This window comes from Marmota monax, unplaced genomic scaffold (genome assembly GCF_021218885.2).
Source record: "Marmota monax isolate L192 unplaced genomic scaffold, Marmota_monax_Labrador192_F-V1.1 WCK01_AAM20220418_F8-fsc00210, whole genome shotgun sequence".
NCBI classification, from domain to species: domain Eukaryota; kingdom Metazoa; phylum Chordata; class Mammalia; order Rodentia; family Sciuridae; genus Marmota; species Marmota monax.
In genome coordinates this window covers 1,148,429-1,171,223 of record NW_026695248.1, presented here as the reverse complement: position 1 = coordinate 1,171,223, position 22,795 = coordinate 1,148,429, and the positions used below count along the sequence as shown (strand labels likewise).

Here is a 22,795-nt window from a genome sequence, read left to right as displayed (position 1 = left end):
GTATAGTAATGTTTGATTCATTTTACAGTCTTTCCTAATCCCATCTCCACATCCCTTCCCTTTATTCTCCTTGGTCTAATCCAGTGAACTTCTGTTCTCCCTTGCCACCCCCATTGAGTGTTAGCATCCACATATCAGAGAAAACATTTGGCCTTTGGTTTATTGGTACTGGCTTATTTCACTTAGTATGTGTCTCCAGTTCTATCCATTTACTGGCAAATGTCATAATTTCATTCTTATTTATGGCTGAGCATTATTCCATTTTGTGTATGTATACCATATGTATTTTCTTTATCCATTCATCTGTTGAAGGGCACGTAGGTTGGTTCCATAGTTTAGCTATTGTGAATTGAGCTGGTATAAACATTGATATGGCTGCATCACTGTAGTATAATGATTTTAAGTCCTTTGGGTACATACCAAGGAGTGGGATAACTGGGTCGAATGTTGGTTTTATTCCAAGTTTTCTGAGGAGTCTTCATGCTGCTGTCCAGAGTTATTGCACCAATTTTCAGTCCCACCAGCAATGTATGAATGTACCTTCTTCCCTACATCCTTGCCAACAGTAAATTGGTTTTTAAATTTTACTTTTCAATTGTTTATTGTTAGCATATCAAAATTCAGTTGTCTTTTAAAAAAAATAGACGCAGTATTTTAGAACAGTTAAGTTTATGGAAAAATTGTGAAGATTGTTCCTATATACCTCACACCCAATTTTCTCTAGCAACATCTTACATTACTATAAGTGTACTTATTGTAAGTAATGAACCAATAAAGTTAATACTTTATGCAGATTTTCTTAGTTTTTTCCTAATATCCTTTTTCTGTTCCAGGATTCCATCCAGGATGCCAAATTAAATTTAGGTGTCATTCCTCCTTAGGCTTCTCTTGGCTATGACAATCTCAGACTTTCCTTGTTTTTGATGATCTTGGCAATTTTGAGGAGTACTCATAAGGTATTTTGTAGACTGTGTCTCTATTGGGGTTTGTCTTAAATTTCTCCCATGATTAGATTGAGGTAATATGTTTTTGGGAGAAAGATCCCAGAGATAAAATGCCATCTTAGGGTATGTGCATCCATGGTACATATAGTCAATACGATTTAACAGTGCTGATTTTTCTTTAAATGTTTATTTTTTTAGTTGTGGTTGGACATGATATCTTTATTTTATTTGTTTTTATATGGTGCTGAGGATCGAACCCAGGGCCTCGCACATGCTAGGCGAGCACTCTACCACTGAGCCACAACCCCAGCCCCTGATTTTGTTCTTGATCACCTATCTAACTGAAGTAGTGGCTGCCTTTTCCAGGATGTCTCATATTTGGAATAATCCAGTATGAAATCTTTTCAGGTGGGCTTCTTTCAGTTAGCATTATGTACTTAAGGTTCATTCATGTCTTTTGTACCTTGATCATTCATTTCTTCTTATTGTTAAATAATATTACATTGTGAAATATACCATATTTTGTTTATCCATGTACCTGTTGAATGAGATCTTGTTTGGTCCCATGTGTTTTGGTGATTATAAATGAAGTCGCTATAAATTTTTGCATGTAGGTTTTTGTACGGACATAAGTTTTCAAACCAATTCAGTAAATACTTAGGTGCGTAGTGTGCTGGATTGTGTAGTGAAACTATATTTGTAAGAAACTGCCAAACTGTCTTCCAAAGTGACTATACCATTTTGCATTCCTACTTGCAATTAAAGAGAGTTTCTGTTGTTCCACATGCTGTCAGCATTTGGTATTTTCAGATTTTTGAATTTTAGTTATTCTGATAAATATACAGATATATCATTGTTATAATTTTTAGTTCTGTAATAACACAATGTGAAGCATCTTTTCATATGCTTATTTTCCATTTGTATATCTTCTTTCATGAACTATTTAAATTTTTTGCCCATTTTTAATTGTTTATGTACTTATAGTTGAGTCTTAAGAGTGCTTTGTATATTTTTGGAACATTTTCTTATCAGCTATATGGTTTGCAAATATCTCCTCCTAGTCTATGCATTGTCTTTTTATTCTTTTAACTTTATTTTTTGAGAGCAAAAATCCTTCATTTTATTAAAGTTAAGCTATCAACTTTTTCATGGATTGTGCTTTTTTGTTGTATTTATAAACACATAATTTTTATGTTAACATAGTTTTGCATTTTACACTTAAATGCCAGTGATTCATTTTTAGTTATTTTTTGTGAAAAACGTCTGTGTTTGGTTCATTTAATTTACTATGGACATCCTAAAATTGTTCTAGCACCATTTATTGAAAAAATTATTCTTTCTCCACTGAATTGTCCTTTACTTCTTTGTCAAAAATTATTTGAATATATTTCTCAGCTCTCTATTCTGCTTCATTGATCTGTGTCTGTTCTCTTGCTGAACCATGCTGTCTAGATTCCTATAGCTTTGTATTATGCCCTGAAACAAGTAATGTGAGCCTTCACACTTTGCCTTCTTCAATACTGTATTGTCTATTTTGAGTCTTTATGTTTCCATTTAAGGTTAGAATTATTTTGTACCAACTATAGAATAGCTAGTTGGGATTTAAATTGAAATTGTGTTGAATCTATAAATCTTAATATTGTATGTTTAAATCAGTGACATGAAATACTCTTTGATCATTTTTGAGTCTTCTGTTAATGTTTTGTAATTATCTGCATGTAGATATTATGTATTTAATTTTGAAAGTTCCAGGGCATTTTTTACTTCAAATATTTCTTATGCTCAATTTTATTCTTTTTATCCTTTTTTGTTTGAAGTGTATCTATAGTTCTTAGATGCTCCATCCTAGTTTTCATTTTTTTTCTCATTGCAATTTATTTTTTAATTTTTAAAAATTTTTATTTTTTAGTTGTTGATGGACCTTTATTTTATTTATTTATATGTGGTGCTGAGAATTGAACCCAGTGCCTCACACATGCTAGGCAGGTGCTCTACCACTGAGCACCACTTTGCATTTTAGTTTAAGCAGTTTTCTGTTGAACTTTCCTCAAGCTCAGTGATTCTTTTTCTTGGCTGTATTCCATGTACTGATGAACCCATCAATGGCGTTCTTCATTTCTCATAGAAAAATGGATGTGTCACATTCAATATTTTTTTGTTCCTAGAATTTCCTTTTGATTTTCAGACTCTGCCTCTCTGCTTGCATTGACCATTTGTATGTTGCTTACTTTCCCATTAGTTACCTAAACCATTTGTCATGATTATTTTACATTTTCTATCTCAGAATTCCAACATCTGTGTTTGGTTCTGATCCTTCATTTTAATTTTTCTTGCCTTTTGTTGTGCCTTGTAATTTTTTTGTTGTTGTTGAAAGCTGAAGAATATGTGTTATTAAACTTTAGCAACTGACATAGAGGCCTTTTGTGTGAATGTTCCTGTTAACTTGGCTAGGAGTTGGGTTGTATTCAATATTTGCTTTTAGCTATAGGTACCAGAAGTTTCAGATTCCTCTTTTGTCTTGATTTTTGTTTAAGTTTGTTGAATTTTTTTTATTTTTAAAAACTTGTTCTAATTAGTTATACATGACAGTAGAATGCATTTTGACATATTGTACACAAATGGAACTTCTCATTCCTCTGGCTGTACACGGAACAGAGTCACACCGGTCATGTAATCATACATGTATATAGGGTAATTATGTCTATCTCATTCCACCATCATTCCCACCCCCACACTTCCCCTCTCCTCCTCCCACTCCCCTCCTCCCACTCCCCTCCTCCCACTCCCCTCTGCCCAATTTAAAGTTACTCCATTCTTCCCTACTTTTTCCTTCCCACCCCGCTGCCCCCAATATGGATCAGCATTCCCTTATCAGAGAAAACATTCACCCTTTGGCTTTTTGGGTTTGACTTATTTCACTTAACACGATATTCTCCAGCTCCATTGATTTACCTGCAAATGCCATAATTTCGTTCTTCTTCAAGGCTGAATAATATTCTATTGTATATATACATATACAATATTCTATTGTGTATATATATATATATATATACACACCACATTTAAATTTGTTGAATTTTTTTTTTAAGTTTTAAATTGACTCATAAAAATTGTACATATTTATGTACATATTTACTACATGATGTTTCAGTACTGTAAATTGTGTCACATTCAAATCAGAGTAAACATTTCTATCTATTCAAACCTTTATTATTTCTTTGTTATAAAAACATTCAAAATCACTTCTTGTGGCTTTCTTGGTATAAGTGACACATTATCATTACCTATAATCACTCTATTTACTGAATATCAGAACTTTCTCCTGTCTTACTGTAACTTGGTTCCTATTATAGGGTCCTCATTTTCTTCTTGTGGTGTCTCCTCTTGATTTGGGGCTTCTCTGAGAATTCCTCAGTGAGTGTCTGCATCTTCTTTCACTATGATTATCAAGGAACTCTGTTGGTAAGGAGAGGCGAAATGTGGCCTATAGACTTAACACTTAAGTCTCACTTCAGTCTCCAGTACCATAGATAAATAAATTTGTTATCCTTGGTGATTTAGTATATTGCTTTCATAAGTAGTATTTTGCAAAAACAAAACAAAGCACAAAAATGAAGAAGACAGTTGGACACCTGAATGAATTATAATATGGACATTTGCTTAACTGCTCCCCAGTTCAAGAAATGGAACAGTACAGCCACTTTAGAAGTTTCTTATGTGTGCTTCTTTATTTAGTCATAGCAATTCAGCTTCTTGAAAAAAAATCATCATTTTGACTTTTGTAATTATTTTCTGCTTACTTTATAATTTTACAACTTGTGCATCCCAAGAGATTTTGTTTTATACTTTGTGATTATTAATAAGGTTGAGTGCCTTTTCATACAATTATCTTACATATTGTTTTGTAAAATGCTTGTTTATATTCTTTCCCCATTTATCTATTTGGTTGCCTTTTTAAAACTTACAGCAGGTGTAGAAGCTGTTCTTTATGTTCTACAATTCTTTGTATGTATTCCAGGTGCCAGTCCTTTGTTGATTATTTGTAACTTCTCTCACTCTTTGGTTTGTTTGTTTTGCGCATTCTCTCTCTCTCTCTCTCTCTCTCTCTCTCTCTCTCTCTCTCTCTCTCTCTGTCTCTCTCTAATTTTTTTTAAAATTGTTGTAGATGGACAGCATGCCTTTATTTTATTTATTTATTTTTTTAATATGGTGCTGAGGATCAAACCCAGTGCCTCATATATTCTAGGTAAGCGCTCTGCCACTGAGCTACAGCCCTAGCCCTGTTTTGTTCTCTTAAAACTATCTGTTGACTAACAAAATTTATTTACATAGTCAGATTTATAAGCCTTTCCCATTTTATTTTGCTATTATTGGCTCTTTGCATTTCTAATTTCTATATAAACTTCAGAGTAGGTTGGTCAGAGCCCATCCCCTACAAGAAAAAATAAAAACAGAAAAATCCTATTAATACTTTTTTGAAGTACTGTTTTATTATCATAGTAACAAATACAGAATTAAGTAATGCACAACATAAAACCAGCCCACTGAGCAACTCCTGTTCCACACTTTACTGTTAACTGCTGAAGATATTTCCCTAAGGGGTTTCACAGTCCTGACACCTTTAATCATTTCACAACAAAGTCGATTGGCATATAAAGTAAAATATTATCTTCTGGCCAACTTGTCCATTTTATATGTACAAGATGACTACTTTAAAAACTGTGAAATATCAGTGTTCCCTTCCAAGAACAAAAAGTATGTATTCTTAGAGGACTTCACATAAATGGCCATGTGTTTAACCTGTACAAAATTAAGCTTTTTAAACTTGTAGAATACAAGCAACTCAACCTAAATGTCTCAGTGTGTTCTTTTCTGCAAAATTCTGTCTACTATGGAAAGATAAATTACAAAAATATAAAATTTTAGGGAATAAGACTAAATAAGTAGTATCTGTTATAGAGATACCTATTCTTTAACAATTCCCATTCTTCCCTACCCCTTCAAAATCATAAGCAACTTTCTTTTGTGACAGATAATGTGAAAATCCAATATGTGTAGCACATCTCTTGTTCCACTGACTGGCTATTCTATCATATTCTGAGTAAGATTATAGTTTGTAAGAAAGGAGCAGATGAAAAGGAGGACTTTAGAAATGATTAGTGCTAGACTCCAGTTGTGTCTTAATATGTTCAGGCAAATAACTTCTTGACCCCAGATTAAATATTAGAGAGGTGGGCTATTATATAAAATGTAGCCCTTGGAGACTTGAAGGAATACTCTGGTATAAAGTGACATCAGGAAGGAGTATACCACCCTCATACATGGATCCTGGGGCCCTGGAATGGTGATCTCCTTCATAGATGTTATTTCCTTTGGGACAGCACAACTCTTAGGTAGACTATCTAAAGTGATCTCTGCCAGTTCCTTCTAAGCCCTCTTGGTGCTGTTGGAAGGGAATTTGGAGTTTTTCTCATGCTGAATTGACTCTTTCTTGGAGATGTTTGTTTCTGACTTGGTTTGCTGTTAGAAAGATGAAGATGAGGAGCTGGTGCTAGTCCTCGAGTTGTTATCCATCATGGCAATCCGTTCCCTTCCCACCCTGGAGATATTTCTCTCTTTGTGTCTGACTCCTCCATGGCTACAGTTGGGCCTAAGTAAGATTTTGATTGGCAATGAGTTTCATCACTAGATAAAAATCATTTTATATTCTTTCATTGCTTGGAAGATTTTGGGTAAAATTGGAGTTGTAGAACCTACCAGTAAAGCCACTGGAGTCTCAACCTTTCTATAAGGGAAAGTTTTTATTTCATTTATTTAATAGATAAAGAAGGAATTAAGGGCTGGGGTTGTGGCTCAGCAGTATAGCGCTCGCCTAGCACGTGCAAGCCCTGGGTTTGATCCTCAGCACACAAATAAATAAATAAAATAAAGGTATTGTATCCAACTACAGCTAAAAAATAAATATTTTTTAAAAAAGAAGCAATTAAACTTTTCTTCCTTTTCCAGTCAGTATATTTTTTAGGTATTTATACATTCTGTCTAATTTTTAAAACAATGTTCCTCATAATGTTCTTTATAATAGCCTATGAACATTTTTATGTCCACAGAATATGGAATGATTTCCTATTTTTCTGTTCTGGATTTGGTGGATATCAGTCTTTTCAGTGTATCAGCTTTTTGCTTTGGTTATGATCTTTTCTGTTGTTTCTTTATTATTTCACTAACTCATTATTTTCTTTCTTCTGCTGGCCCCCCCTTACCCCCAGTTTCTTCAGATGAATGTTTACCTTATTATCTTTTGGGCCCTTTTTTCCTAATAGAAATATTTAAGGCCATGAATTTTCCTCAAAATGCTTTAGATGTATTCTACACAAACTATGATATGTACTATTTTCTTCATAAAGTTTTTTTTTTCTAATATTATTTCCCATTTGATCCATTGGTTGTTTAAAAGCATCATTTTTTTTTTCTTGGTCTCAGAGATTTAACCCAGGTGTGCTTCACAATTGAGCCATATCCACAGCCTTTTTATTTTTGAGGCAGGGTCTTGCTAAATTTCTTAGGGCTTTTCTAAATTGCTGATGCAGGCCTCGAACTTGTGATCCTCCTGTCTCAGCCTCCTGAATTGGATGATAGCACCTGGCATAAGCATAATTTTTTAAATGTTCAAAATCACAATGAATTTTTTTAAAATATCTTTTTTGTAGATGGACACAACACAATGCCTTTTTTTTTTTTTTTTTTTTTTTAAATGTGGTACTGAGAATCGAACCTGGGTCCTGCCCATGCTATGTGAGTGCTCTACCGCTAAGCCACAATCTCAACCCAAAATCACAATGAATTTTCAGTTATCTTTTTGTGATTGATTTATTACTTAATTACTTTGAAGAGCATACTGTTAAGTTTTATATTTCTAACATTTATTAATTTCTATTTTACGGTTAGTTTCTGATAATGAGCTGTGTATTTTTATTTTTATTTTATTTTTTGGTACTGGGGATTGAACCCAGGAGTGCTTAACCACTGAACCACATCCTCAGCATGTTTTATGTTTTATTTTGAGACAGGGTCTCACTAGGTTGCTTAGGGCCTCTCTAAGTTGCTGAGGCTGGCTTTGAACTTATAATTCTCCTGCCTCAGCCTCCCAAGCTGCTGGGATTACAGGTATATGTCACTGTGCCTGGCGATTTAGGTATGTTTTTTATTTACCTATTAAGTCAAGTTTGTAATTATGTTATTCAAATATTCTGCAGTAAATTTTATATCATTTTCATGTCTATTTTAATTTCTAGTATGTTGAATTTTTCCATTTTGATTGTGAATATACTTTCCTTGTAGAGCTGTCAGTTTTTTCCTTATATATTTGAGGTATGTCCTTAGGAACATATAAACTTAGAAATTTTATATTACTAAGTGATCTTCTTTATCTCTAATCATGTTTCTTACCTCTTGTCTGATATTTAAGTAGCTATGCCAGATTTTTTTTGGTATTCATTTTCATGAAAAATGTTTACTATTCTTTTACTATTAACCTTTCCACATCTTTGTTTTAGCTATCTTTCATAAACATGATTACGTCTTTAAATCTATCTTTATATTGCAACTGGATCATTTTATAATTTATACCTTTTAGTTTAAAGCTAGCATGTCATTCGGCTTTTTATTGTTCTACATATGATCATTTTTTTCTCATTTCCTGCCTTGGATTGATTTTTGATTCTTTATTCTTTTAATGTTTATCTGAGAAATCACAAGGACCTTAGAACAGGATCTCCATTTAGAAGCTCCTTCTCAACTTATGTGCCATTGTGGTTCAATATTTTAATAGTATATGAGTGTAAATATATATATATATATTTATATGTATGTGTGTTTATATATATATATATATATATATATATATATACACACACACACACACACACTCTTAATAAGACACACTAGTTGTTTGCTTAGTTGGGTCTTGTGTAGATTGGCCTATATATCTGCCCATTTTTTCTTTTCATTGCCCTACATTCCTTTTATCAATTTTTTTTCTGTCAGAAGAATAATCTTCAGAATTTCTTTTAAAATTTTGCCCCACTTTTACCTTTTTTGGGGGGACACTATTATATATTTTTAGATTTAGATAATTAAGGTACAATAAAAAGTCAATTTCATGGGTTTAGACACATATATTATGCCTGTGTAGCCACAACTTTAAAAAATATATGAAAGATAGAAAAGAGAACATTTCCTTCCCTCCAGATAATTCCCTACTTCCTTTTCCATTCAGTTTCCCTTCTCCCTATCACTTTGCACTTATTACCATTGATTAATTTTGCCTATGTGTGCATATTACATACAGACAGTCCTCCCTTTACATGATTTCTGTACACATAAATTTAATTAATAGGTTTTAATTAAATAATACAGTTCAGATTTTGGTTACTGTAGTATATTAACTGTTGAGTAACTTGTTTGATTTTCTCTGCTGGTAAAGAACAAACTCTAGTGTTTCAAAACAAGACTCATTTTCAGTGTTTCTATTCTGTTCCAATGAGCCTTGCTTTCTAAGTAGTTATGTTGTTACAGATAAGCCAATACTTAAAAGCTGGAGTGTTTTTCAGAATTCCTCCCAGAGACAGTTTTTAAAATGTCTTATCTGCACCTTTGCATCTAACTCCTTAGGTTCAAGATACTAGAATTTCCCATATAGTTGAACAAATGATAGAGAGATCTAGAAGAAGAAATTTAGTCTCTATGTCCAGTGACTCTGTGACTGGTTCAGTTTGATTTTGGGGAATGAGGAATAAAATGAACATCTATGGCAGAATTCTGATTTTCTTGTTTGTTTGCTTGTATTGCCAAAACCACATAAAACCTTAGCATCTTAGTTATTTTAAGCATATAATACAATAATACTAACTGTAAGCATGTTGTTTTGCAATGAATCTCCATAACTTTTTCATGTTGAAATTTGAGGCTAAACAGATTTCAAATCCAAAATCTATTCTACACCAGGTGTGATGGCGCATGCTTGTAATCCTAGCAATGTCAGAGGCGGAGGCAGGAGGATTGCAAGTTCAAAGCCAGGTTCAACAACTTAGTGAGACGCTGTATCAAAATAAAAAGTAAAAAGGGATGGGGATGTAGGGATGTAGATCCATTGGGTTCAACCCACAGTGTGTGTGTATAAAAATCTATTCTAGTACTCTAGGACACCAGAGGGCAACTGTGTGTCATGTCTCAGTATCAGACTGAGGAACATAATGATCTGGTTTCTGACCACAAAAATTACTTGACAGGCTACTTTCCAAATTGCTTTAAAAATCTATTATTTGGTTCTGATTATGTCACATTTTTTAAAGAAGCATGCCATTGTATGTGTTGAAGTTTATAATAGGTGAAGGTTTCTCATCATAAATTCAAAATCTTAGCATTATTCTCAGGTAGTACACCATCAATTTCAGTTTCTGCTAGTAAACTATTGGTTGTAATATCTGAAAAATGACTAAGTGATGACTGGAAACTATAAAAAGCCATTACCACATCTTATAGCTTGGTTTATCAATGTTATCTATAGAATTCTCTATTTCACTGGTTTGAATTTCTTGGGAGATTCCACTGGGCTAGAAATGAGTTTCTGTAAAAGCATCAATTTGAGTGGCTTTGAATGAAGTTCCCTTAGGGCTGGGTGAAAATGTTTACATCTGAGACTAATGAAAAGAATAATTTATGAACTAAATAGCAAATCACTTGGAGAGTAAGATCATACAGAGAAATCAGAGGAGTCCCATGGTGCAGATATAAAGTTCTGTGAGGTGTAAGATATATTTATATAAGGAATAAGGAGATTGCTAGTCCTTTGATGGTTTTTCCCTAGCACCTATAAAATATTACACTGACTTTTACCCATGTCCAGTGGTGTACCTTATTAATTGATTTATCAAAGTTAGGTTTTCAATTTTTGAAAGATTTACTTAAGAGAGAAATCACCTTAAACTAGACCAAGGATCATAGTTGCTTTCAACAAAGGAATAAAATGAACATCTATGGCAGAATTCTGATTTTCTTGTTTGTCTGCTTTTATTGCCAAAACCACATAAAACCTTAGCATCTTAGTTATCTTAAGCATATAATACAATAATACTAACTGTAAGCATGTTGTTTTACAATAAATATAACTTTTTTATGTTGAAAACTGAAATTCTTTTTCCATTAACCAATTCCCCATTTCCCCTTCCCCCTGGAAATCTGCCATTCTACTTTCTGTTCTTTTTTTTTTTTTAATTGGTTGTTCAAAACATTACATAGTTCTTGACATATCATATTTCATACATTTGATTCAAGTGGGTTATGAACTCCCATTTTTACCCCGTATACAGATTGCAGAATCACATCTACTTTCTGTTCTTAGGAGTTTGACTATTTTAGGTACCTCATATAAGTAGAATCATGCATTATTTCCATTTCTGTGACTGGCTTATTTCATTTAGCATAATAACTTCAGAGTTCATCCATGTTAGACAGCATAACACAGAATTTCCTTTCTTGTAAAGGCTGAATAATTGTCTACCGTGTATACCACATTCTCTTTATGCATTCACCCATTGTTGGCTTGTTTCCACCTCTTGGCTATTTTGTATAGTGCTGCAGTAAACATGGGTGTGCACATATCTCTGAGATCTAAAGAACCTGGTTTTGGATATCAGCTACCTAGACTGCACATAGGAATTGTTTTTTTGTTTTTTTATGTACCAGGGATTGAAACCAGGGGCACTTAACCACTGAGGCACATCCTATGTCCAACCCCTTTTTTATTTTGAGACAGGGTGTTTTTTTTGTTTTTTTTTAGTTGTAGTTAGACACAATACCTTTATTTAATTTATTTATTTTTATGTGATGCTGATGATCGAACCCAGTGCCTTGCACATCCTAGGTGAACGCTCTACCACTGAGCCACAACCCCAGCCCCTTGAGACACGGTGTTTCTAAATTGCTTAGGGCCTTGCTAACTTGGTAAGGCTGGCTTTGAACTTGTGATTCCTGTCTCAGCCTCCTGTGCCACTGAGATTACAAGAAAGAGTTGGTTTTTAAGCCCCAAATAGGGCTTAAAACTGCATATTAGGTAATTTACACTAGAGTCCCTTTAGGCTTTGGTAAAAGCCATTTCTAAATATATTCTGGACAATTCTTAAAAATCTGTTTTATGACATTGCAAGATTCTGCAATACAAACTATCAGCATAATTTTTAAGGTTTGTTTTTCTTGAATGCCTGGTTTATGATTAGTGATTTATTGATCTGGATTTGATAATTTATGATTATGCATGTAGTTTTCCATTTTCTTCTTTCTTATTAGGTGGTTCCCAGTGTTTGACAGAGATCTTATGGTTATTTGGGGGAATATTTGTTTGTAATGTAGTATAACAGCTTAAAATGGCCATAATGTATACTGGAATGTTTTATCTGTGTATGGTGGATGAAGAGGCCCTGACACCGTAAAACTACTGTCCTCTTTTGCCTCACATATACCTCCTTTGTCAGTTTCTCACCTTTTGTTCCTATAGGTAAAGCAGTACCAGGAGGCTTTTCTTAGCAACTCAGACTGCAGAGTGGAATCAGATGAGGAACTTAGGCAAAAAAAAAAAACAAAAAAAAACACTTTTTTTTTGATTCCCCTGCCAAAGATTTGTATTTAATTGGTTTATTTGTGTGGCCTGGGTCTGGGAATTTGTTAATTTGTTTTAATGCTTTAAAATAATTTCATAGTTTAAAGAAAGTTACAAAAATACAGAGAAGTCCAGAAGCTGGGCATGTAGCTCCCAGAGAGGGGAAAAAAACAGATTAGAGGAAATTACTCATTTTAGAGGGTTAAAAAAAAAAAAAAAAAAAGCAAAAATCCAAACGGTTATGAGATGGGAAGATTTCCCAGGTCCTTAATTGTCTTTTCAGCTTTGTCTGTCTTTAACGTGTCCATTGAGTTGTATTATTTTTAAAATTGTAATGATATTAGTATAATTTCATGAAGCTTTCTGGTTATTTTCAAATCTGTTTTTTCTTTTTATTCTATTTTTATGTCTTTGTATTTAAACATGTCTGCTTTTAAGTTTCTATTTGGTAGTGCTATATTCTGTAGTTCTTGGGGATCTAATTTAGTTTGTGTTTTTGGACTCTTACTAAGGTTGTATTTTTTTTTAAATATGTTTTTTATTAGTGCATCACAATTATACTTAGGGGATTCATTTTTACATCCTTATGCATGCACACAATATAATTTGGTTACTTTCATTCACCAATAGGTTGTATGGTTTCTTAATACAGTAAGAATTGGTAATTTTGAATTTTGTATCCATTTTTAGTAGGACTTTTTCTGGGCTTTAAATTCTGTGCATGTCTCAGAGAGGTTTTGCTGAGTGTCTCAGGTTTATATGACCAACCTAGAAACAAATTCTATTTTGAGATCTTATCTTGGGTTTAAGAAGAATGGGGTTCTAGCTAGAATAGCTTACATTCCATATTTGTACAATTATATCAAAATGAATTCTATTATGTATAACTAAAAAGAACCAATTAAAAAAAAAAAAAAAGGAATCCCCAGAGGAAATTCCTTGTTATTATTTCCCAGTGCCTAGCAACAATTGGCAAGGTCTCAGGTCTGACTTTCCCACTAATGATTTAATCCTCAGTGGCTTTATGTGAGATTTCTTAGTTTATTCTTTGTGTTGCAGACATCTCTGTGCCCTCATGTTCTGTTTCTGAATTAAAACACCAGACTGTAGGCTACTGAGACAGACAAACCCTGGCTATAACTAGTATAAGTTTTATTATATTATTTACAAATTCTTTGAAGTTTTGCTATACATTTAAAGGATACTTCTTGTATTCAATATCTCTGAGTATTTTGTGGTGAAAGGACTTTAAGATTATCTAGTCTTCTATATTTACAAAAGTTAAAAAGTCTTTTACTTAAATGTTGACTATGAACTGCACGAGGGCAGGGCCATTTCCTACTTAGTTCACCAAAGATTAGTCAGCACCTATTGCTTGGTCCAAACCAGCCACTTAGTAAATGCTTGTAAAATGAATGAAATTTAGTTATAAAACTGAGAACCTGGAATGAAGCTATGTTTGGTAATAGAGGTGCAGTTAAACGTAATTGACTATTACTCACATAATATTTTTCAGTCAGAAAATACTGCTTTGGAGGGCTTTATTACAAAACTTAAAAATTTATTAAAGAGAAAGTTTTGGTTAAAAAAAATCAGAGTTCAATTTTGAATTAATAGTGTGGTACCAAAAATGTACCAAATATTAGTTAATATCAACAAAATCATAATAGCTTACATTTGAGTGGTGGATTGATGATCCCTTTTTTATCCTTTATTTTCCATACTTCTTATCATGTGATTTTTTTAAAAAAAAATATATTAGCAGGGCACGATGGCACATGCCTGTAATCCCTGTAGCTCAGGAGGCTGAGGCAGGAAGGATCATGAGTTCAAAGCCAACTTCAGCAATTTAGTGAGGCCCTAAGCAACTCCGTAAGACCCTACCTCAAAATAAAAAAGTAAAAAGGGCTGGGGATGTGGCTTGGTGGTTAAACACCCCTGGATTCAATCCTCGATACCAAAAAAAAAAAAAAAAGGCATTCTTAATTTTTTTTATATTTAAATACACTAAAAGTTGACAAAACTTAAAAATTTCAGAATTAGTTTTATTATTGAAATATTTGCAGACTTTTATATGAAAACACAGAAAAAGATCTTTCTGATACTCAGCGACATCTTGCTAAGAAAAAATATGAACTACAGCTTACTCAGGAGAAAATTATGTGCTTGGATGAAAAAATTGGTGAGTTTTTTTTTCGTTACTTGTATTTTTTTCTTAAGTCTCATAGAAAAATGTGTTCTGTCTAGTTATAAAATAGATAAACTTGGAAATGGATCCTTAATCTAAAAGTTTATGAATCAAAATGAAAATTTATTTTTATTTGATAGTAAGATTATTTTTACTTAGATTTAGGATCATATTTAGTTATGACTTAAAATTGCCAGTGAAGAAATAGCTAGACAAAATAGTTACATTTTTAAAATTTATGATGATAAATTTTAAATTTACCGTTTCAATATGATGCAGCTTGCTCACAACTGTTGTAATGAAATAGTGTATGCATGTGTGTATATAAATATATACATATCTATAGACATAAAACTTTTGGTGGAAAGTATACATATGTTTGGCTATGTCTAGGATATCACTTGGGTTTATAATGAAAATAACATTTATAAAATCTATGTGTTTTTTTTACCAGTGATCTGTACGAAAGTATGGTCATAACTTAATCTTTTTAGAAATATACAGCAGAATTTTTTCAGGGCTTTAAAAGAGCCTATTTTTAATCTGAGGAAAAAATTTTAACATTTGCTATTATGTAGTTGAATAAATGTCTGGCATGAACAATTAGGTAGAATTTCTGTTAATTGAAACAAGAAATATTAAAAGAGGAATATAAAAGGGAATGTTGAAGGAAAACTCATTTTTTGATGTTTTGAGTCCAAGTAAAGATGTAAAGTAAGAAGTTGGATATATGAGTTTGTATCTCAGAAGACAAATCTAAGCTAACAATATATATTTGGGATACGTCAACCTATAAATTATATTTTAAAACCATAAGATCACATAGGAAGAATATAGAGAAAGAGGAGATGATGATCCAGGACAGAATAAGAAGAAGCAAAAGAAGTAGGAAGAAAACCCAGAAGTGAGTGTTATTTTGAAAGGCAAGAGAACCAAGGATTTTTAAAAGGGAGGGTATGATCACTTGTCAGGTACTTTTAAGTAATGAAACAAGATGAGGATAAAAATGTGTTTATAGGATTTGTCACATTGGAGTTTTAAAGTTTAAATAGTCTTGGGTGTGGGTTTAGAAATGGGAAGTGAAGTACAGATGGAAAAGATTAGAAAAGTCTTTCAAGAAGTTTGACTATTGAAAGATAGCAGAAAAATAAGGTGGTAGATTGCATGGGTGTGAAGTTGAGGATTTTTTTCAAGCTAACAGATATAAGAGCTTTTTAAGAAATTGATTGATTGATTGGAAGTGGTAATGAACTCAGATATCAGAACACCCAAAACATGTGGGTTGCCTTAAAGGAAGCACTGCCTGCAAAAAAAAAAGACATGATGCATTTTCAAATACTATGTGACATATGACAGTACCTCCCTTGACACTGAACCCAAGTGATCCTTGGTAGGGTTTAACTTGACGGGCAGTATCTAGAGGTCTGGTCTAGCAGAGATCTTCTTGTAGAGCTCTAGACCTGTGGTTTTCAAATTTTGGTGTATATCCTAATAACCCAGTAGATAAAGATCACTAGAGCCAGACTCCCTAAAGTAGCAAGGACCAGAACTCTTGTATCTTAACCAATTTCCCTAGGCAATTCTGAAACCCTAGGACCTCTTCTCTAGACCAGTGGTTCTCAGCCCTTTTATTGTGCATTAGAATCACTGTGGGACATGGGGAGAAGTGTGCTTGTTAAAACATAATTTGCTGTGCCTACTCCCAGGATTTCTGATTCAGTGGTCTTGGGTGGGGACGTGAGAGTTTTCACTTCACAGATGATGCTGATGGTACTGGTTGAAAAACCACAGTTTCAAAGCCTTTGTTCTATAGCAATCCTTTAGCCAGTCAACATTGCCATTTCCCCGCCAGTTCTCACAAATAGAATTGTACTTTCTTGGATGACATGTTCCCTTGGAATATTAGAAAAATCAGAAAAAAATAAGAATATTGCAAGATATTTGACTCTAATAATGACTTAGTTGAATAGTTTATTAATACTTATTACCTACCAATTTTATATGCAGCAGTCATTCTAGTCTGTGGAGGGAAAGGAGGTGACATTAAGGGTGGCAGAAACTACAGGTTATTTTGATATTACACCTATTGCATTCATCCACCCTCTCTTTCCCACCACCCAGCTTTCCTTCACTATTCTAATTCAAAGGTATTATGTTTTTATGTTTATGAGCCGTTTAGAATTTCTTGATGGATTGTATTTTATAATCACTAATAAAAAGAAACATTTTTATTTGGAATATTGTACTCTTATTTTTAATCATGGAATATAATATAGAGGAACTTTGAAAAGTATTTCAATCTGTTTGAACTGGAAAAAGATTTGTCTTGATTAAACCAACACCTTTATGATTACATATTTAGATAATTTTACAAGGCAGAGTATTGCACAGCGAGAAGAAATCAGCATTCTTGGTGCAACCCTCAATGATATGGCTAAAGAAAAGGAATGCCTGCAAGCATGTTTGGATAAAAAATCTGAGAATATTGCATCCCTTGGAGAGAGTTTGGCCATGAAAGTATGTTCTGAGGACTGGGTAGACAAGGAATGTTTAAATGAAATATTTAAATATTAAACTGTAGTTTGCTTGAATCTGAATAAAGTAATAGGATTTTCCTCAAAGTTTTTTTCTAGAGAGCTAAAATTTAAAATCTGACTTTGAAATATGTAAGATGGTCTTAGGAAATACATGAGCAAATTTACTAGGTAACATTTTAAATTGATTTTTCTATTATGAATTAGTGACTATTGTTCACTGACAATAACTAACTCAAATATCAAAATAAGGTAGTGAATCTGATTTCTTCTTAAAACCATTTTCAGGTAGTCTAGGAGGCAATATGTTTGCTCCATTAAACTGCCCTTGTGGTATGAACTAGGAGTACCTTTTTATATCATCCTCAGCCTTTGAGAATAGATGATATGGTGCTGGTGCATAAAGCTGGATGATAATTCATCCCATATGTTTTTTAAAATTTTATTTTAATTTGTTATATATGAAAGCAGAATGCATTACAATTCATATTACTCATATAGAGCACAAGTTTTCGTATCTCTGGTTGTTTACAAAGTAGAGTCATAACATTCATGTCTTCATACATGTACTTAGGGTAACGATGTCCATCTCATTCCACCGTCTTTCCTAACCCCATGTTCCTTCCCTTCCCCCGTGTTCCTTCCCTTCCCCTCTCCCCTTTGTCCTATCTAGAGTTCATCTAACCCTCCCATGCCCCCACCCCACCAATCACAGTATGAATCAGCAGTCTTAAATCAGAGAAAACATTCAGCATTTGGTTTTTTGGGATTGGCTAACTTAGCATTATATTCTCCAACTCCATCCATTTACCTGCAAGTGCCATGATTTTATTCTCTTTTAATGGTGAATATTGCATATATTTTGCTCTTGTTGTTAAACAAAAAAGGTCATGTTTGAAGGCACTATTGGTTTTAGCTCATAAATTGTGAAGCCAGTTCCTAATCTGTTTTCCACATGTCTTAAGCAATAACAGCATCAGTAGAATAAGGTCTTCCCACATTCCAAGGAAATGGATTCATGAAAATTCATCCATCCCTTTACCCATTCTTCAAACATTTATTGACATATTATGTTAAAACTGAGGGTTAATGAGCCTGTAGTGGAGCCTAATACACAGAGAGATAAATATATTATTATGATTGACTTTGTTAAATGCCATAATGACACAAGAAAAATGTTTTATTGGAGTTTGACAGAAATACATCTTAGACAGCCTGAGAATTGGGTTAGGGGAGGAGGAAGATCTAGGGAGTCTTCCAGGAAGTAACAGTGCCTGGGCTTCCCTGAAAAATAACTAGAAATTAGCCAGAAAAATATTTAGGGGACTAGGACAGTGATACAGACAGGTAGAGCAGCTTACTTCAAAGCTCAGTGGCTTTCAAGAGAGAGTGACATGAGTCTTCCTGATATGGTCAGAGATAGGTATAGATGGGTATGGAAGGGCAAAAGATGAGATGGAATAGAAAAACAACAAATCTCAAAAATGCATGTGATGCTGAGCAGGTCATTATAATGTATATGAAATGTTAGAGTTTCATTCTTTAATATTGTTGTTGCTTCCAGTACTGGCTATTGAACCCAGGGCACTCTTCCACTAAGCTGCATCCCCAACCTTTTTATTTGTTTAAATGTTGAGACAGGACCTCATTAAGTTGCTGAGACTGGCCTCAAAATTTCAACCCTCCTGCCTCCGCCTCCTGAGTCTCTGGGATTATAGGCATGTGCCACCATGCTAGCTTGCATCTTTATTTTAAAGCATTATTCTGGCAATATAAATCCATAAAAAGATATATTATGAGAAAATGAGAGTAGTGACAGGGACACTAGTTAAAAGAACAGGGGTGAGACCTGTATGAGGATAGTTGCAGTATCAGTGAGAATTAGATCTATTAAGGAAGTAAAATTAATAAGATGTGGTTTCTGCCATGAATAGTTCCTATGAATTAAGTAGGAAACACAGAAAACAGGGCAGATGTAGGTGAGGAAGATTATTCACATGCTGAGTTTAAATTGTCTTTGAGAAATGTAGATGAAATATGCATAGGCTCTTGGATTTTTAGGCTTGGAGAGAAAATTGATGTTAATAGATTGGGGATCATGAGTGTAAATTAAGTCTTCAAAAGACATGAGATAGTAAATACAGGTTTATTGGATGGGAAGTCTTGATCATTATTTTTGAATTTTTATGATTTTAGGTGGAATTTTGCTTCTCCTTATATTCAAAACATTTTTTTGAATAGTTAAGCATGACTTTTTAAAACACTAACGTTCAGAAACTAACATTTTTCAGAATCTTATTTCTCTAAGTCATATCTAATCTTTTATTTTTCTGACTGTACTGATGTTATCTTTACTTCACAAGAATTCTGAGTGGCAAGTCCATTTCAAAATTAAGAAATTTATATAAAATTTTATAAAAGTAAGCATATTCATCCTCTAAATGGAAAATAATTTTTAAAGACAGTGTTAGAGAGTTAAATGAGAATGTTCCATATAATGACATTTCAGAACTGAACTAATAAATGTCATTCAGTGAAATAGGACTGTTCTAGCGAAATAGGACTGTTCTATAGTGTTATATGGAGATTACAGAAATAAGTTAATTTGGAAAAGTCTACCTTATAGTGAATACAGTGAAAAATTTTGGGTAATCATAGTTTTAAAAGATTTTCTAGTACTTACTACCAACTAATGTTAGAGAACTAACTCAATAGAAACCTCAGATTTTTGAGTAATAAAAGCCAGAATATTTATATGAAGTTTTAGTTTTTCTTTTTTTCTAATTATACTTATGGCATTCTTTCCAGACATAATTTTAACAGTTAATAAGAATCTTTCTTCCTGGTTGGATGTTCAAGGAATACATTGAGGTTGTTTAAGGAATAGTAGATTGCTAATGTTGGTAGTTTTGAGGAATGGTGGTATTAGGGTATTAAAATCACTAAGAGAAAACCACAGAGTAAGAGGATGCATTTTTTAAATTCTATTCAGTAATTCTGTTGTCCTAAATACTTTATAGTGTTCCTGGATCATCTTACTTTTAAGGTTAACATTTAGTGATAAAGGAAATTCCCTTTTAGGCTTGTCAGTATATTTCAAACTTAAAGATTTTATTTTATTTTTTCCCCAAATCCCAGCTGCTCAGGAGGCTGAAGAAGGAGGATCATGAAGTAATGACTTTCAAAAGCACTAGAAGTTCAATTAGGTTTTCAGTATATATTTTTAAATGTATTAAATTTTATTTTAAAAAATATAAATATTCCATGCCATGTAGACAATATTTTGTGTTTGATTTATTTCCCTCTTGTGTTTTTTTCTTCTTAAAGGGATTTAATTGTTTTTGTTAATGGGTATTTTGACCATACTCCATACTTCATTTCTGCCAGATGTAGACTCTTCACCATTCTATTAGAATGCAGGAAGGGAAACTGAAGCTAAAAATACCCTGGCAAGGGGCACATGAATAAAAGAAGATAGTGCACACACAAGAAACTTACTCTTTAGAGACAAGAACAGAAGTGGTTGGGAGATATAGGTTTGGTTTCTCATCTTTTTTCTTGGTTGCTAAGGATTTAAAAATCCAAAGCAACGTGCTAGGCATTATTATTGAAAGAATAATTTTCCTGCTTTTCTTTAAGGCTAATATTAGCTGTAAGTGTCTGTTTATAGTTAGATTAGCTCAGGATCAATGAGAGTTGTAAAAGGAGACATGGGAATGGTACTGAAGGCATTAAGATGTTACAACCCTTTTCAGCCTTAACTGACTCCACAATTCTATTCCTTCACCACACCTTTAAGAAAAGGGGAGAATGTAAATGGTGCTTTTTGTTATATCTTTGGTTTGGGCCTCCTTATGATCTCACACCTACATATTAAAAATGTACTTTTGTCAGTAATTTCATTGTAGTAGTTTTGTTAGATGATATTGCTGAGTAATGGAAACAATGTACTCCGTCAAAGTTATGAAGAACTAAATTTAGTTATACATGATTCATGCCTGTGGCTTTTATAACAAAGAATGTAAAGAGGTCAATCAGTCCCATTCAATATAAAACAAACCAATGTGACATCATTGGTTTGCCTCTAAAAACAGGGCATTTATGGGTGTCTTGTCTTGTTAGGTGATTGCACAAATCTTAAAAGTACTTGATATATGAGCTCCTATTAATATACTAAAGTGTAGCTTTTACCTCAATGAACATAATCTGTTTTTGCTTAGTGAAGTTATTCACACTGATATACTAGGCTTTAAAGTGTACAAGAGAATAGAACATAAATATTCAAAACCAAATAGAAATCAAAAGGGGAGATTTTCAGTTTTGGTAGAAATAACAATTTAAGATAATTTTAATTTGATACTTATATTATCTTTCAAGGAAAAGACCATTTCAGGCATGAAGAATATCATTGCTGAGATGGAACAGGCATCAAGGTAAATCATTCACCAAAAATGTGAGCACTTAGTGTACGAAGACAATGTTAAGCATAAGGTGATAACTCCCAAATGTTGGAAAGAGGCCTAACTCTACCTGAGGAAGTAAAAGAAGGGATGATGTTTACCAAGTAAAATAAGGGGAAAGACATTCAGATAGGAAAGAAAGCAAAAAGCCACAAGTCATGTTGTAAAGCCTCTTGAATTACAAGTAGGTGGGCATTGTTGTAATCCGAAGTCTAAGAGGAGAAGTGAAAGGAAGGAGAACAGACTGGAAGAGACCTGTGTTGAAGACAATTGATTCTTAATTTTATCCTTTGGGCAATAAGAAACCATTGAAGAATTTTAAGCAAGAAGAATAGGTGATGGGAAACTGGGCCATAGGGTTTGGGGAACAGTGTGAACAGGGGGCTGGTTCTGGAGTACAGATGTGGTTGGGAAGATTAAAATGGGATTTCTTGGAGAGAAGGACTAGAGTGAGAAGAATCAGGATGCTAAGATTTGAGACCTGGAAAACATTAATTTTTAAGAGGGCAGAGGAAATAATTCACCAAGGAGGCTAAGCCATAACAGAGAAAGAATGAAGGCTTTCCTATTCTTGAGTGTCATAAGTTTTCAAATATTTAACAGATCATTAACTATTATGTATATTTAGTACCTTTTCCATAGTGAAATGATGACAACATAGTTAAACTCTAATGCACTTTTTTTTGCAGTATTCTTGTAAATTTAAACATTTAAAACCTCTTCAAATGTTTTCATGCTGACTGTCCATCTTCTGTCTTGTGAGAATGTATCAGTCCATTTAAGTAAAATGTCTCTTCTTACATGCTGTTTGATTTGTGGAATAGACAGTCTACCGAAGCCCTAATTATGTGTGAACAAGATATTTCCAGAATGCGTCGGCAATTGGATGAAACAAATGACGAGCTGGCTCAAATTGCTAGGGAAAGAGATATCTTGGCTCATGAGAGTGACAATCTCCAAGAACAATTTAACAAAGCCAAACAAGAAAACCAGGTATATTTGTTCCTAGAATCTTT

The 22,795-nt window shown here is 33.3% G+C and overlaps 1 protein-coding gene across 14 annotated transcripts in view; it reads left to right on the top strand.

Annotated features, from left to right (window-relative positions):
- Tsga10 (testis specific 10) overlaps positions 1–22,795 on the top strand; it is a 114,134-nt gene that overhangs the window by 46,063 nt on the left and 45,276 nt on the right. For 13 of the 14 annotated variants that reach the window (XR_006850919.2, XR_006850918.2, XR_006850917.2 and 10 more), the window contains 4 exons: positions 14,664–14,779; positions 17,148–17,302; positions 21,697–21,752; positions 22,604–22,772. Coding sequence is in view for 11 of the 14 variants with exons in the window: in XM_046440338.2 (XP_046296294.1) it covers positions 14,664–14,779; positions 17,148–17,302; positions 21,697–21,752; positions 22,604–22,772 (496 nt within the window). In the remaining 3 variants the exon portion in view is untranslated. Of the gene's footprint in view, positions 1–14,640; positions 14,780–17,147; positions 17,303–21,696; positions 21,753–22,603; positions 22,773–22,795 lie in introns of all 14 variants that reach the window. The other variant, XM_046440330.2, reaches the window with a different exon arrangement.